We start from the raw sequence: 14,854 nt of genomic DNA, 5'->3' as shown, positions 1-14,854 counted from the left end.
CAATCCCAATAGAGTTATGGGAATCAACGGCGGCTATTTTCCGGCAATCTGCCGGATATGTTATGATATTACGAAGCTTATACTTGAATTTTTGAGGGCAGACAATTTCTTACGAAAATTAGAAGATCTTCAGTTCCTTTCCTTGGATATAATTTCGGAGGAAAGCATGATGTGTGTTTACATCTCATAATTTTTAAAAACAAAATGAAGATCGCGACTAGTTATTAAATTGAGTATTTTTCTACGGCGATTTCCGATTATTTTGGAATCTTTTCCTGTAAATATTTGAGCTGTTTTATTTTTTAATAGTTGACCTTTTCTGCTCCAATAGATCAAACTCCGTATTGCCTAAAAATTTTCATTTTGATGCTCCCGTCTTATTCGTGGATATGCAGTTATTTTGCTAGAAGTTTTCTATGATTTCAGGTTTTTACTGTTGACTGGCATAAGTGCTTTAAAAAAGTTGTGAAATAAGTTTGAGTAATTGCTCTTGTAGAGTAATTGCTCTTGTAATGTGTCTTTTTATGCAAAATTTTCGCTTGATCGTTTTGACTTTTCGAGTGACTTCTACGCCCTTGACTTTTTGCGTTTCGCGTGATTAATAGCCGCACAGCAATAACTGGGGCTATTATTGGCCTTCTCTTGGTTTCTTACAATTCAAAAAATTTGAATTGTATTGGGGCACTGTCTTTTTTACGACTCGAAGAGGAGTATTGGAGAAATCCTTTTTTAATCAATTTTATTGGAGTGATTTTTGAAGCAGGAAATGAAACGCGTTAAAAAATTTGCAGTGATTTTGGGGCTGAACAAAAGTGAAGAGCGGAGTGAAAAGAGAGTGGTTTTTGTTCATACCGCTGTTTTTGAGAGAGCGAAAAATTGATGTGAAAAAATTTTCTCTAAGCGAGCGAATTTTTTTGTTCACGTGCGGCTTTTAAAAGCAGTTTTTTTGCAACTTTTGATGTTTATGAGGTTTGGTTATGATATTGTATTAGTTTTAGGCTCGTTTTGATAGGAATTGAAGGTTTCAAGTGGTTAATTTGAGTTTAATGCTAATTTGGAGGTTTTTGATCAGTTTTGCTGTTTTTTAGACGAATTTCAATAACTTTTTTCCCTGTTTTTTTTGTTTTGATGCTTTAAGTGGGATTTGAATAGAAGCGTGTTACCTAAAGAATATTCAGATGCCAATTGGCTAAAGTGTTCTTTGTATAAATCATTTTTTCTTAGGAAAATTGACCAAAAAAATGAAGTTTTCAATCATTTTTTCTTATTTTTTTTGCAGTTTTTCTTTTTTTCCTAATCTTAGACAAGTTTCTTAGCCCATTTTTACTTGCCCCTTGTTTTGCGAGCTGTTCATTGCTCTAATTGCAAAGGAATTTTATTCGGCTTTATGTTTCCTTGTTTTATATGAAAAAGTCATTAAGCTTTTGTTTTTTTTTTTCAATTTGTTTTTGAATGCCGTTTCTATTCTTCCTCAAATTTTTCAATGCATTTGTGGAGGTTCAGGGTTCACAATATTTGTTGTAGTTTTTTAGTCATAAGTATGGGCAATTTTCTCCTTCGAGTCGTTTCCGGAATTCTTCCGGCTATGTTTTTTTCTAAGATCTGTTCACACATTTTCATGATTTTTGAAGTCAAGTTGGAGTAGTGATTTTGGTCACGCCGAAACAGGAAGTGGAGTGATAAAACGAGTGGTTTTGCGGCCTAATTTTTTTTGCGCTAAATTTAAAGTAAAGAGAAAACGGTCTTTGAACAAAAATTCGCTTTCTCATTAGTGGTTTTTTGTTCACATGCGGCAATTTCACTTTTATTTTTATTGTTTTTTTTTCAATTTTTGGATCAAATTTTTTTAAATGGTTTCCCCAGTCCTTTCATTGTCAGTTCTAGGTCTAGTTTTCTCATTAGTCAATGAAAATTCTTGGAATTGTGCGTCAGGACTTGTCCTGCTATGTTTTTTTGTTTCGCCGTCGCGATTTTTGTTACGATCATATGACGTCACAACTACATGAAATCTGGGTTTTGTTCATTCGTTCATGCGATTTCAACTGAAGTGCGTGCGTGACGTCATTTTTCGCTCTTAGTTGAGCGAGTTTTTTTGTTCATTTGCGTGATTAAATTTTTGGTCACACTTGACTTACCTCACTCACAAAAATGACTTCCTCACTTTGAAATTGACTTTTGTTTACTTTAATTCAAAGAGATGAGGTCAAATGGGTGTGTGTCACTTTAAATGAAAGTTTTTTGAGATCAGCTAATAGAGGCAGCAATAACTTAAACAGATTTTTAGTCAAAATATAACAGATCAGCCTTCAATGAAAAGACGAATTTTTTTGGTCTGTCTTTTTTAGACTGCAGATCTACGAGTCTGTTGCGGCTATTTTCTGGCAATCTGCCAGCTATGTTCCAAAATCCTTTCGCAATCACAATTTCAAGCAGCTGACTGAACCAAATTGGCGGCAATTAAATACTAAAAGTCAAATGAAAAGTGCGCCGAAACCGGTACTTTTTTCACTTTAATATCTTGTGGTATATCTCAACCTGTAACGCCTCGACTGTTTGGTAATGCCTCGACTTTTTTTTCCTCCAAAACAGGATAACAGGTAACGACCGGAAGGCATTAAGTTCTACCCTTCCGGCTCACTAGATGCCAGTTATGCGATTGAACGAAACCATTTTGGAGACATAATTTTTTGGTGTGAGAGTGCCGTTCTTAGAGCGAGGCGTTGGATTTGTGCTACCGCTTATCTGTTTAATTCGCGTTCGTAAGTCTTATTTTATAATCATCGAGAAGTTTTTAATTGCTCTTGAACGAAGTTCATAGCAATTATTGTAAACGTGTGTCTTTTTACGACTCGAAGAGAGAGTATTGAGATTCTACGGGTTTTTTTTAGCAGAAAGCAAGTTTGTTCATGACTTGAATTTTGACTTCTTTCTGTTCGAGCATTTACCTCCGTTTTTGATTGTTGACTTCTGTTTTCGAACATTGGACTTTAACAGTAGCTTCGTTTGTAATGTATAGGAATTAGAAAAATGCTGGTAATGTTCATGGTGATGTCATTTTGAGATTTTTTGTTCCTATATAAGTCACCCCTAATTATCTAAACTACACCGCACAACCCCCCCACCACCTATCTACCCCCCCCCCCCCCACCCCCACCACCACATATCTACCCCCCCCCCCCCCCAAACACCTACCTATCCCCCTCACCGCCCCCGCACCCCCACCCAACTTAACCCCCACCTACCTCTACCCCCTCCCTTCACCTAGCTACCCCCACCTACCCCCAGCACTACCCACCTCCCCAACCTATCTACCCACCCATCCACCTACCTCCCCCCCCCCCACCCACCACCTACCTAACCCCCCGCCCCAACTTCCCCACTCCTACCCCCAATTCATTAGAGCTCCTAATTCTAGTCGGTCGAGAGCAATTCTTCCGACGTTTAGTCGGTTATGTTAGTTTTTGTGGTTTGTATACACCCCTCCACTCATACTCTATACCGTAGCCAACCCCCCCCCCCCCCCCCCCCGCCAGTGAATACAAAGCCAACCTCTCGCAAGTCGTTGGAGGGCAAATCGTCTGACGCTAGTTGGTTATGTTTAGTATCAACTTGAGCATGAATCTTTATGGAAGAGCCGCAATATGTTATGATTGAGAAGTGTTGTCATTGAATTGAGAGTTAATATTCATTTTATTATTCAGTTCAACTTGAACACACCCCCTCAATCCGCAATTTGATACTGTTGATGATGTTTAGTTGAACTCTTTAACGCCACTCGAAAGAGCTTTTAGGTCTTCGGTACTCCTAAATATAAACATAGCAGTGGTGTGGCCTATTGTACGGTTTAGTATTTTCTATGGGTATTCGATTATGCTATTAGTTAATAAGGTACCAAATAGATATTAGAAGGTAACTGTCATTTGCATAATTTTGATCACATGTAAATCTAATGACGTATTAGTAATCTTTACCGAACGTGAGTTTAGCCGCTGAAAAGGAAACGAAATTTGGATGATAGATTACACGTAATTGTTCAGAATATTTTTTCATTGAACGTACTTATTTGTCCCCCTTTACGTAATTATACTAGAGTTTGAATCGGCCAATCACATTCCGAGAAATGCATGGCTTGACAATTTTTTTGTGAATTGTTGGGTTAAATTTTCATTTATTTTAGTTTTCGGCTAAGTCCACGGTCGGGCAAATCGGCATTTTACTTAAATGACAGCTAGAGGGGACTTAAGCTTTCACCTTCTGTGGGGTTATATTGTGCAACGTCACGGGGTACCTCATCCGCTTAATTTAGTCTGTCAATAACTAGATATTATAACTTAAATTAGTACATCTGACCGTAATTTTGACTGTTTTAGTTCATCAACGAGGCTACCCAATCAATTTCTTCATCTCAAGGTCAATCAGCTAACAAAGGAAACATCCAAAGCTCGTTTCTGTCAACGTGTATTGAATACATTCTAGTAAAGATGGCTGAAAATATGAACAGTGTTTGATCTCTAGCCATGCAGACGTCATTATGCTTGAACTTAATCAAATAGTATTTGTTAAAAGTATATTGCAATCTACTGTTTCCATAAGCCGTTGCTTTTGATTATCCTATTTGTTTTGATGCTATTTTTGGTATAAAATTTACAATTTTAATTGTTTATCGAGTTTGAATCATCGGGCAAAATAATTGTTGAGCACCAGAATTTAGCCTGGAAAGCAGTCTGAGAGTAATGTTTTAGTTCTGTCGATATAGTTGCTCTGAATAAATTTTCGTGTAATTAATTGTCCTGTTGGCAATTTTGGACAATATTGGTACATCACATCGTCGTCTAACGTCTAGATCGCTCCCATGTCCAATTTTGAAGTCAGTTAAATTCTGTTGCGCGCGTGGACCACAAAAACTGTGCTTTCGAACGAATTTTTTACAATGAAAAATTTGCGTAGACCTATTTGACTTTCCAATTGACGTGCAATTTTTCGCGCACTTTGTGCGATTTTTCGCTTGACTGATTTTTTGTTTCACCCTTTTTGACTTTTCTTCCTCTAAAATGGGCTAAACTTGTGACGTCCGGAGGTCATTAAGTTCTCTTCGAGTCTTGTCAACAGTTCCACAAAATTTGGCTCATAACTATGCGATTCACCGAAACTGTTTCGGAGACATAAATTCATGAAGTGAAGTGCGGGTTGTAGAGTTTGACCCCCATGCTATGAATGGTCAGTTTTTTGCAGCTCTAAGCTAAGCGTATCTATAGGGCGGTATTCTTGGGTTTTCTTTTTGACTTTTCGTTTTGCTTTTAAATATTTTTGCGCCCTAAAGCTCATAAAAGCGGAATTGATCACGTGTTCATGTCGCTCTTCAGCTACTTAAATGCGTGACAAAATAAAATAGCGGCTTTTGGGACTGAAGCAAAAAAAAATAAATTTTGATATGACATTTTAGTTTTTAATAGCTGCCCTCATCTTCTGGCTATTATCGCGCTCCAATTTTGTTCAATTCAAAGAACTTAATTGCATTGGGGCGTTATATGTTTACAATTTTTCATGATTTTTGGAATCCAATTGAAGTGATGCTTTTGGTCACGCCGAAAGTGGAGGTGGAGCGAAAAATCAGGAGGTTTTGCGGCGTGAGTTTTTTCGCTTTAATTTTAAGGTAGAGTGAAAAAATGTTGTTTGAACAAAATTTCGCTTTCTCGCTAGTTGTTTTTTCACTAACGGTATTTTTATAATAATTTTTACTGTTTAATAGCCGCGAAGCGATAGCTGAGGCTATTATTGGCCTTCTCTTGGTTTTTTTTATTTCGTCCGTATTTTTGTTACGACCATATGACGTCACAACCACTTCAAATCTGCTTTTCGTTCATTCGATCATGCAATTTCAACTGAATTGCGTGCGTGACGTCATTTTTCGCTCTTGGTGGAGTGAGTTTTTTTGTTCATTGGCGTGATTAATTTTTCGGTCGCACGTGACTTACCTCACTCTCAAAAATGACATCCTCACTTTGAAATTGACTTTATTTACTTTAATTCAAAGAGATAAGGTCAAATGGGCGTGTGTCACTCTAAATGAAGGTTATTAGAGAGCAGCTCTTAGAAACAGCAGTAAGTTATACAGATTCTTCATTTTTTTTCTGTCTGTACCTTTTTTTGAGAATACAGATCTATGAAGCTATTGCGGCTATTTGCTGGCAATGTGCCAGCTATTTCTGGTTTTCGATTTTTTTCTAATTTTTTCTAAGTAGCTTTTCCAATCCATTCATTGTCCATTATAGTTCATTGACCTTTGTTCATTCCATGAATATTCTTTGAATTGTGTCAGAACTTGTCCTGCTATGTTTTTTTACTTCGTCGAACAACAATTTGTTTTGCTTTACCTCAGTTTGCCTCTTTTTCGACAATTTGCTTGAAATCTATCTGCAACGCAATCTAAAATGAACTGGGTCATAAAAACGAAATTAGAAGTTGAAACGGTATAAACCCATAAAGCCCAATTTCAGATGTCCGCTACTTAGTTACCATCTCCTTAGTTACCAATTCCTTAGTGTTATTGATAATAGCCCCTGTATCCTCTCGGTAAATAACAGGAGTTTGTCTAACAACAATATGAAATCAAAGTAGTTCGCACTTTAAAAGAAGTTTTACGTCAGATTGGTTCCCCCCCCTTTTTTCTGTTCGTTCAATCACAACAGGTGTCATGGGAGTCAACGCTGCTATTATCCGGCAATCTGCCGGGTGTTTTAAAATGAGAAAACTTGAAATTTAATTTTTTAATGGATTGCATCGGCAGCTCTTACAATTTAGTTCGAAAACTTATTTAAACCTAAAACCGTTAATCTAGGTAATATACAAGGCGTCGGCAATCTTTTGATGATAGTTTTGTTCTAATGTTTTCGAAAACTGCTTACCTGAGTTTGTCTTATACGGAATGTGTCAAGATCATTTATTGAGCTCAATTCATTTATTGGTTTTGTATTTGCTTAAGTTTGCCATAATCCATCGAACAAATTTCGCGTTGTACTCAATTCTCCTTATGCATAACTGAAAAACTTCTCTTCAGAGCATACAGGGACGTCACGTTTTCAAAATGTAAATCTCGAATGACTGTTTCTATTCATGTGAAAAGCGAAAAAACGGCCAATTAGCAAATTATAGCAAATTAGGCCTCAAAAACGGGTATTTCAGCATGTTCTTCATCTTCCATCTCGCGAGTTGGTTTTTGTGATATTATTATTGAACGTCACGTGCTGGGTGGTCAGGCGAACTGTATAAATGTTTAAGTTCAGCGTGACATTAAGAAGCAACTTAATATTGGCTTAAGGTTGTAGTTTGTCAAATTGTCAATACTTCTTCGTTCTCGAACAATAAAAAGTACAAATTTCCAATTGGTTTTTCGAAGATTTTGATTAGAGTATATGAGTCCAAATACTTTCGTCTATATATCTTCTCTCGATTCCAGATTTTCTTAGCTTTTCCTATTTTTTTGTGTTAGAAATCAGTTTTAGCATAAGTTGTGAAATCTAAACAGCATTTTTTAATATCTAATTTAGCTCATTTTTAAATTCGTGGCTGAAATTTAGTCAGTATTTGAGTGGTAGTTGCTGAAGGATTTTTCGTAGAACGTTCTCAATTATAATTGGCAGTTCAAAATAAAAATTTTGGTAATATAGCTGAAAATTAGAAGTATTGTCAAAATATGAATGAAACATTTCAGAACAATGTTTCAATTGTTTAATTGAAGCGTAATAGCTTTCAGATATCAAATATCAAATCAACAGCAATTGATATCTCGGATTTTTCTTCCATTTTTCCAATACTTCTGCTATGACGTCATCTCGAAATACCGATATCCTATTAGAGGCCGAAAAATGTATTCGAAAAGCCGATTCTTTCGATCTTTCTCACGATCAAATTGACTACGCTTGGGAGATTTTCACAACAGGATCGGTGAATATCATCAATACTTGTGCTAACAAATCTGACCTCCGAAATTTCTTCAGAACTCTTCTAAACGTTATGCCTTTGTGGGAATCAGAACCAATAATTTCACAATTTATAATTAAAAATCACGTGAAGTTGTTACACGAATGGTTTTTAAGGTTACCGGATCGGCGCTTAATACACTGCTATGACGTCATACAGACGTGGTCTCGTTACGATATTCACATAGCTGAAAAAATTTGTGGAGTTGTTATTTCCATGTTCGAATGTTTAGTGAACGGGTCGTTAATGATTGATTCATCACCTGTCAATGATTTAGACGTGGTTGAAGTCTTGGCGACCTCAACTAAAAATTGTGAAAATAATACTAAAAGTTCGAAAGGAACCGTTTTGTTAATTAATAATTACGATTATTGTGATGTTAAATTATTTCGACATGGTCATGAAAAAGATTCAGAATCGTTGCAAAAAGTTGCTGGTAAATTAAACCTAGCGTTTCACCAAATCGAAAACGCATCTGTGAATCAGTTAAAAGAAAATTTGACTGTTTTTCTGAACAATATACAAATCGAAATAAATGGGTTGTTGATTTTTGCCGTCTGTGGACATGGTTGTCGTGATACAATTACAAACACTGATTTCTTAATGTGCCCAAATGTTCCGAGGAATGACAAAACCCAGAATAATTCCACCAATTTCTCAAGAATAGCTTTAAATGAGATTTTAGCTATTTTTGATTCGTGCCTGCATCTGTTCAAAGTTAACAAAATATTTCTCTTTCAGTGTTGTAGAGTTTTACAAACACACGAAAATAACTCAAACCTGCCGGAGCCAGCAACGGAAATGGCTTCGAAGGAACCGGTTCATTTTCCCGGAATCCGTCCAGTCTTGTCTGCCAGAGAGCGTGCTATGGTAGTTTTTGCGTGTCTACCGGGTCATTTGGCGTATCGAAGTCCTGCCATTGGGTCATTCCTTCTTCAAGATTTTTGTGCAATTTTAAAATCCAAGACACTGAAATCATCTGAACTTCTTTCTCAGTTGCGCACAAAATTACAGAATAGAGTTGAAAATGGTGATTTCGAGTCAAAAGGTGGAATTCATTTGCAACCGATGTATCTTGTCGAGCAATACATTGGCGCTGGCAGCAGAGACTTCCAAATTATCTGAATTTTGATCATTTTCGGAACCCTGATCTTCCTATAAATGTTTAAAATTAATTAAGTCTTGGTGGTAAACTACAATGTTTTAAGAATGGTTTTAGGCATACAAAAAGAAATTATTGAGGGTAATCAATACCTCATTTTGATGTGCGTTTAATTATTAGGATGATAATTATTATTATTATTATTATTTTTGCCCCCCCCCCCAGTACGTTATGCTCCCCCCAGTTGCATTACATAGTAAACCATTATATAAAATTATGGCACGTGCGTCTGGGGGTGGCACAAACGGAAAAGATTCTAAATTGTTTATAAAATAGAGCTTTGCCTTGACAACTTTGGAGAAAATGCGTTTGGTAACAGTTGACTGGCATAACGGAGTAATCTAAAATTAAATTAGATTTGTCAAACATCACCCAATGCATTATTCCTATTGAATGTTATACTAACAACAATATCTTCGACCTGCTCAATTTTTGAAAAAGATAATACAAATGAGGGAGCACAGAATTCTTGGTTTCGTTTTTGTCCGTCATAACAAACATTTTGGAAATTAAATTGATTTCTACAAATTTTGTGCCTCGTATTAATTTTTCAATTGAAATGTGGCTCGTTCGTTATCTGAATTCAACTTGCCGACCGCTTCTTTTAATCTTAGATATCAGTCCAGGGCTGTCAACTTTTGCTGCAGTTAAAAAACGGCAAAAAGTATATTCAGTTGATTTTAAAAAAGTCACTGGCTAGTCTGCAATCTTTAGTCTCCAAACGTTACTTTGGTCTCCAGAATAACTGATTTTGTTATCCTGAATCGGAAGAGGCAACTTTGATAGAAAAATGTAAAGTTAAATAGTTTTTAGTAAACCTATTTGTGCTATAAATATTAGCAGCTTCTTATGACCTTTTAGACTGTTGAAATAAATACAAGTCAATTTAAAATTAATAAGCAGTGCGCATAATGCCCACAAATATTAGGGGAAAAGTAATTTTCAATTTCCAAATTTTTTGGAATGCAAAAAAGTAGCAAAAAATTGTTTACGAAAGCAGAATTCGGAAGTTGCTGTCGTGCGAAGTTGCTGTCGTGCGAAGTTTGAACAAAAATTTGAAAAGGTGTGGTTTTTTAAGCAAAATTGTTGCTTGGGGCCCGCTAGCTGATAGTTCAATGCTTTAGGCAAGTGGTTAAAACCAATAACTACCTGAAAACGTACACAATTTGCAGTAAAGATTGGGCAAGTTTCATGTTTGGTGTTCTAAACAACTGATTGCCTATCTGCGATCTGCGGAAAAATGCTTTGCAGCCACAAAAAAATAAAAGATAAACATGTAAGCACATCAGCGCAAACTCTGGATTAGGCTTCATTGAAATTTTGGTTGTTTTCTGCCCCCCCCCGCTAGTACGTGCACCGGGGGGGGAGGCGGTGGATCGTAAGAGATTTATGCCCGCTAATATGGGGGGGGGAGACGGAGAGAAGGATAATGAATCCGAGCGCATATTGATCAAACAGAAAAGTAAACCCAGAAATGATTTGGATCCTTTCTGAAAACCGGTTAAGGAAAGAAACTAAATCTCGTTTTCTCGTATTAATCTCAAATTAAAATAGAAATATTCTTGGACTGACAAACAGAACAGTTTATCATTGTGAATGATGCAGATAAAAATTGTTTCACGAATTAGGAGGAAAAAATGTCAGCATTTTGAAATATAGATGCATTTGGTATCAGCGCATTTGATATCGAAATTGTCAACAACCTCGAGAGAGAAAAACAATTGGCGTCTGAAAAATCCTTGTTGATATATAAGAAACAAGCCAAAAGAAGCAGAGAAAAATGGCGCCAGAAATATTCTTGGACTGACAAACAGAACAGTTTATCATTGTGAATGATGCAGATAAAATTTGTTTCACGAATTAAGAGGAAAAAATGTCAGCATTTTGAAATATAGATGCATTTGGTATCAGCGCATTTGATATCGAAATTTTCAACAACCTCGAGAGAGAAAAACAATTGGCGTCTGAAAAATCCTAGTTGATATATAAGAAACAAGCCAAAAGAAGCAGAGAAAAATTGCGCCAGAGAACTGGAAAATAGCAAACAATACTGAAATTTTTTTAAGGCACATGGTATCAATGTGCTTCTAGAAACGGAAGAACTCCCCTCGAGGCTCAAATTAGATCTATTGAACCTTTGAACATAAAAATTAGTTGAAACGTTTGAAGTAAATTAGCAAATAAACGTGGCACTTTTGTTTAATTTTTTCTAATTGGGACTTCATGTAATGAGTTCAATGTCAGTTGGACTTTTCCTAACTATTCCTTTTGACACCTCACGGCCAATTTCAATTTAAAAACAATAATAATCACAGACTTGATAAGCTGGCAAATTGACCATTATTACTCAACAAGGAGGCTCGGTAATGTTCGCTCGCACAATGTTCCAACCCCAATCCTATTTTTGAGCTAATTGTCTACCAAATGGTGAACAGAAAGAAAACTTCTTAAAATACACATACTCTTCGAAAATTATTTGTTAATGAGTAATTTGTCGTAAGAGCAATCAGATGAATGAGTTAATTACTACTGCATTGGAGTGCTGATAATATCTGCTATTTTTAAAACCGCGAGATAAGAAAATCAACAGAAACAACGAAACATCATTACTCCATTGTTTTTTATTTATAATATCACTAACGAAGTAAAAATATATCAGCTAAAATGCTAAAATAAAAATATCAACGTGTACTTCCCCTAGAAGCAAATGTGACCTTTCCATAGTAAGATTTTGTAACAGGGCAAGGAGATTAAGAAATAAAAGACGAAATAAATAAACAGAGTCAACCATCAGTTGTTAACGACAAATACTGGATAGTTTTATGTAACTCCATCGGAGCCGTTGGGAGAAGTCGTTAGCGAGAAAAGGAACTAAATAATTCATCTGATTGCTCGAACGACAAATTACTCATTAACAAATTTTTTTCGAAGAGTATGTTTATTTTGAGAAATTTTCTTTCTCTTCACCATTTGGTAGACAATTAACTCAAAAATAGGATCGGGGTTGAAACATTGTGTGCGAGCGCACATTACCAAGCCTCCTTGTTGAGTATTAATGGTCAATTTGCGAGCTCATCAGGTCTCTGATAATTTTTTTTTTGTAAATTGAAATTAGCCGTGAGGTGTCAAACGGAATAAATACTACCGCATTGGAGTGCTGATAATGTCTGCTTTTTTAAAAAGCGCGAGACAAGGCAAGCAAGAGATACAACAAGCATCATTTCCCGTATAACTCAAAAACTTCATTGTTTCTTATTTATAATATCACTAACGAAGTCAAAAAAATCAGCTAAATATCTAAGCGGAAAAATATCAACGTTTACTTCAACTAGAAGCAAATGTGACCTTTCCATTGAAAGACTTTGTAACAGGGCAAGGAGAACAAGAAATAAAAGACACAAAGTCAATCATCATTTGTTAACTACAAATAATAGATAGTTTCACGTAACTCCATCGGAGTCGTTAGAAGTTGTTAGCGAGAAAAGGAACTAATTAATGCGACCTTGTACAACCAATGATTTTCGCCATTGAGGAGATTAGGAGTCAAGAAGAACAACAAAACAATTTGACAAAATTATTGATATTCAAGTATTCATTCAAAATTCGGGAGAAAAAGGCGTAGAAATTGATAGAAGCGTGGGCAAACCATTACAGCCATTATAAATGATTGGCGGCTCTTATCTTCACAGCTGTTGGAAACCGCCATTAATGTTGTATTATGACATGAAAACTGAAAAACAAGAAACACAAAAATGATCACATACATTTCAAATCACAAACTAATCAAATCTCAAAAGATTTATGAAAACTCAATGAAAATGAGCCACGACATCACTAATAAACAAAATTCAGTATTAAAATAAAATGTTTGCGCTGGAAAGAAGATTTGAGCTGTTTTTACATCAGAGGCTATAAAGCAGATTGTTAGAAACCAGACAAAATTTCACCGAGATTCGAAACCTTTGAGCTATTTTGAACCTGCTTTGAGCTATTTTGAAAATTGAGATTTCATTTACGTTTAATCGGAAACTTTTTAAACCACATGGGAGGACAATTCTGCCTCAAAATGTTGGAGATCAAGTCTTAAAGCAACAAGTTTACACCGAGTACAGACAGAACTCAAAATTCCACGAACAAGGTCACAAAAACACATTGTTGAAGCTTTTGAGACCATAAACTATCATTTGAACAGACTATGATTATTTAATTGAAGTGTTTTAAATATCAGTGAGCCCTCGTTTTAATGAGTCAATGTAAAAAAGAAAAAAAGATGACCACAAGCAATTACCAGTATCAAAATTTTTTAAAGAAATTCTGGAAACACATAGCGTCATAGCCATAAAACCATCAGCTGCAACAAAAAATAAAAGAATTTTCGTTTATTTTGCCAAATGGGAACCGGAAAATGGAGTTAATAAGTCTAAGATACAAGTTATCAAAAAGAAAAACAAGGGGCATAGTTCAAAAGGTCAAGAAAATACTTCATAACAGAACATTTCAAAAACATTAGCGCCATCAGCAATCAACTGAAATTGTTAAATACGATTGTATATGTATTTAAAAGAGGCTATGGAGACCTGCCATTATCCAGAATATGTGGTAGCACTGCAAAAAAGAAAGACAGTTCCGCGCAGAACAAAAAACTCAATTACGTTTTGCATGAAAACCGTTTCGAAGCCGCTAAAATCATACATTATTCACTATAAAGATTAATTATGTATATATGCGTTTTTTTCAAACTTTACCGCATGTGTTATCAAAGTGATAATTATGTAAGGCAACAAAAACATCTCAACTTCCAAAATGAGTGCCCGTCCAAAAGTAAAAAAAAATATTTAGAACCCGTGGTATCGAAGTAATGAAGCCAATAACCGAAAGAAATAACTCTTAGAAAGATATAACGTTCTCTCACTAGACAGAAGTTGCAATTTTTGCTTACTATGACTAAGCAACATGTTGACAGAAGCTCCTAATAAATGCCAAAATTGAAAAGATTTTCTAAAAACAAATATGCTCAAAGAGTCGGTAGATGTCAACTGAAAGCATTATATGGGTTCAAATACACCAATTAGGGGAGCTAACTGAATCTTTTATTTGATACTTAGTCTTGAGACTCTAAAAAGGACAACAAATGAGGGCAAAGTACAAGAATTCAATTCGACTTTCAGAAACACTTTGTTGAATTCATAGAAACCATGAAACTTTCTCTGAAAACACAATGTATGATCATGGAGCCTCATTTTGGCAACAACGTAAGTGGGTAGTAGTTGAATTTTAATTGGAAACGTTTCTGGTTTGTAATAAACTTTAGAAAACAAAGAAATCGCTGAATTATTTTTATAAAAATATTGCGTCAATGGTAGTATATTTTAAATTTTTTTTGATTGTCAAGAACGACGAAGAGACCAGAACTAGCTCTGATAATGCGACGTGTTCAATAGTGACAACGAATTATTCCATTTGTAACCAGAATAGATACATTGCAGCAAAACGTGAATATATCAAAATTGAAAGATTCATTTTGATAATGATTTTTTTAGATTAGCAAAAAACTGGCAAATTTTTTATTCCAGACCACAAATAAAATAAACAGATTTAGCACTAGCTTGTTTTGATTCGACTCAAACATCTGTCAGCAGTGTGAGGTATATATCTCCAAAAAGTTTGGGCCGAAGAAACATTTGGTGCAATTTTTAATGAAATACTGCTATA

General features: G+C 35.5%; 2 protein-coding genes across 3 annotated transcripts in view; one reads left to right on the top strand and one right to left on the bottom strand.

The window, feature by feature from the left end:
• The window catches only part of LOC142354710 (mediator of RNA polymerase II transcription subunit 14-like), a 51,108-nt gene extending 46,445 nt beyond the window's left edge, over positions 1 to 4,663 (top strand). For both annotated transcript variants that reach the window (XM_075407082.1, XM_075407081.1), the window contains one exon: positions 4,371 to 4,663. In XM_075407082.1, the coding sequence (XP_075263197.1) occupies positions 4,371 to 4,508 (138 nt within the window). In that variant the 3' untranslated portion in view covers positions 4,509 to 4,663. The remainder of the gene's footprint in view (positions 1 to 4,370) is intronic.
• The window catches only part of LOC142353881 (multidrug resistance-associated protein 1-like), a 653,144-nt gene that overhangs the window by 526,662 nt on the left and 111,628 nt on the right, over positions 1 to 14,854 (bottom strand).

This window comes from Convolutriloba macropyga, chromosome 15 (assembly GCF_964194025.1).
Source record: "Convolutriloba macropyga chromosome 15, txConMacr16.3, whole genome shotgun sequence".
NCBI classification, from domain to species: domain Eukaryota; kingdom Metazoa; phylum Xenacoelomorpha; order Acoela; family Convolutidae; genus Convolutriloba; species Convolutriloba macropyga.
Note: the sequence above shows the minus strand (reverse complement) of the source record. Positions and strands in the feature narration are given on the sequence as shown.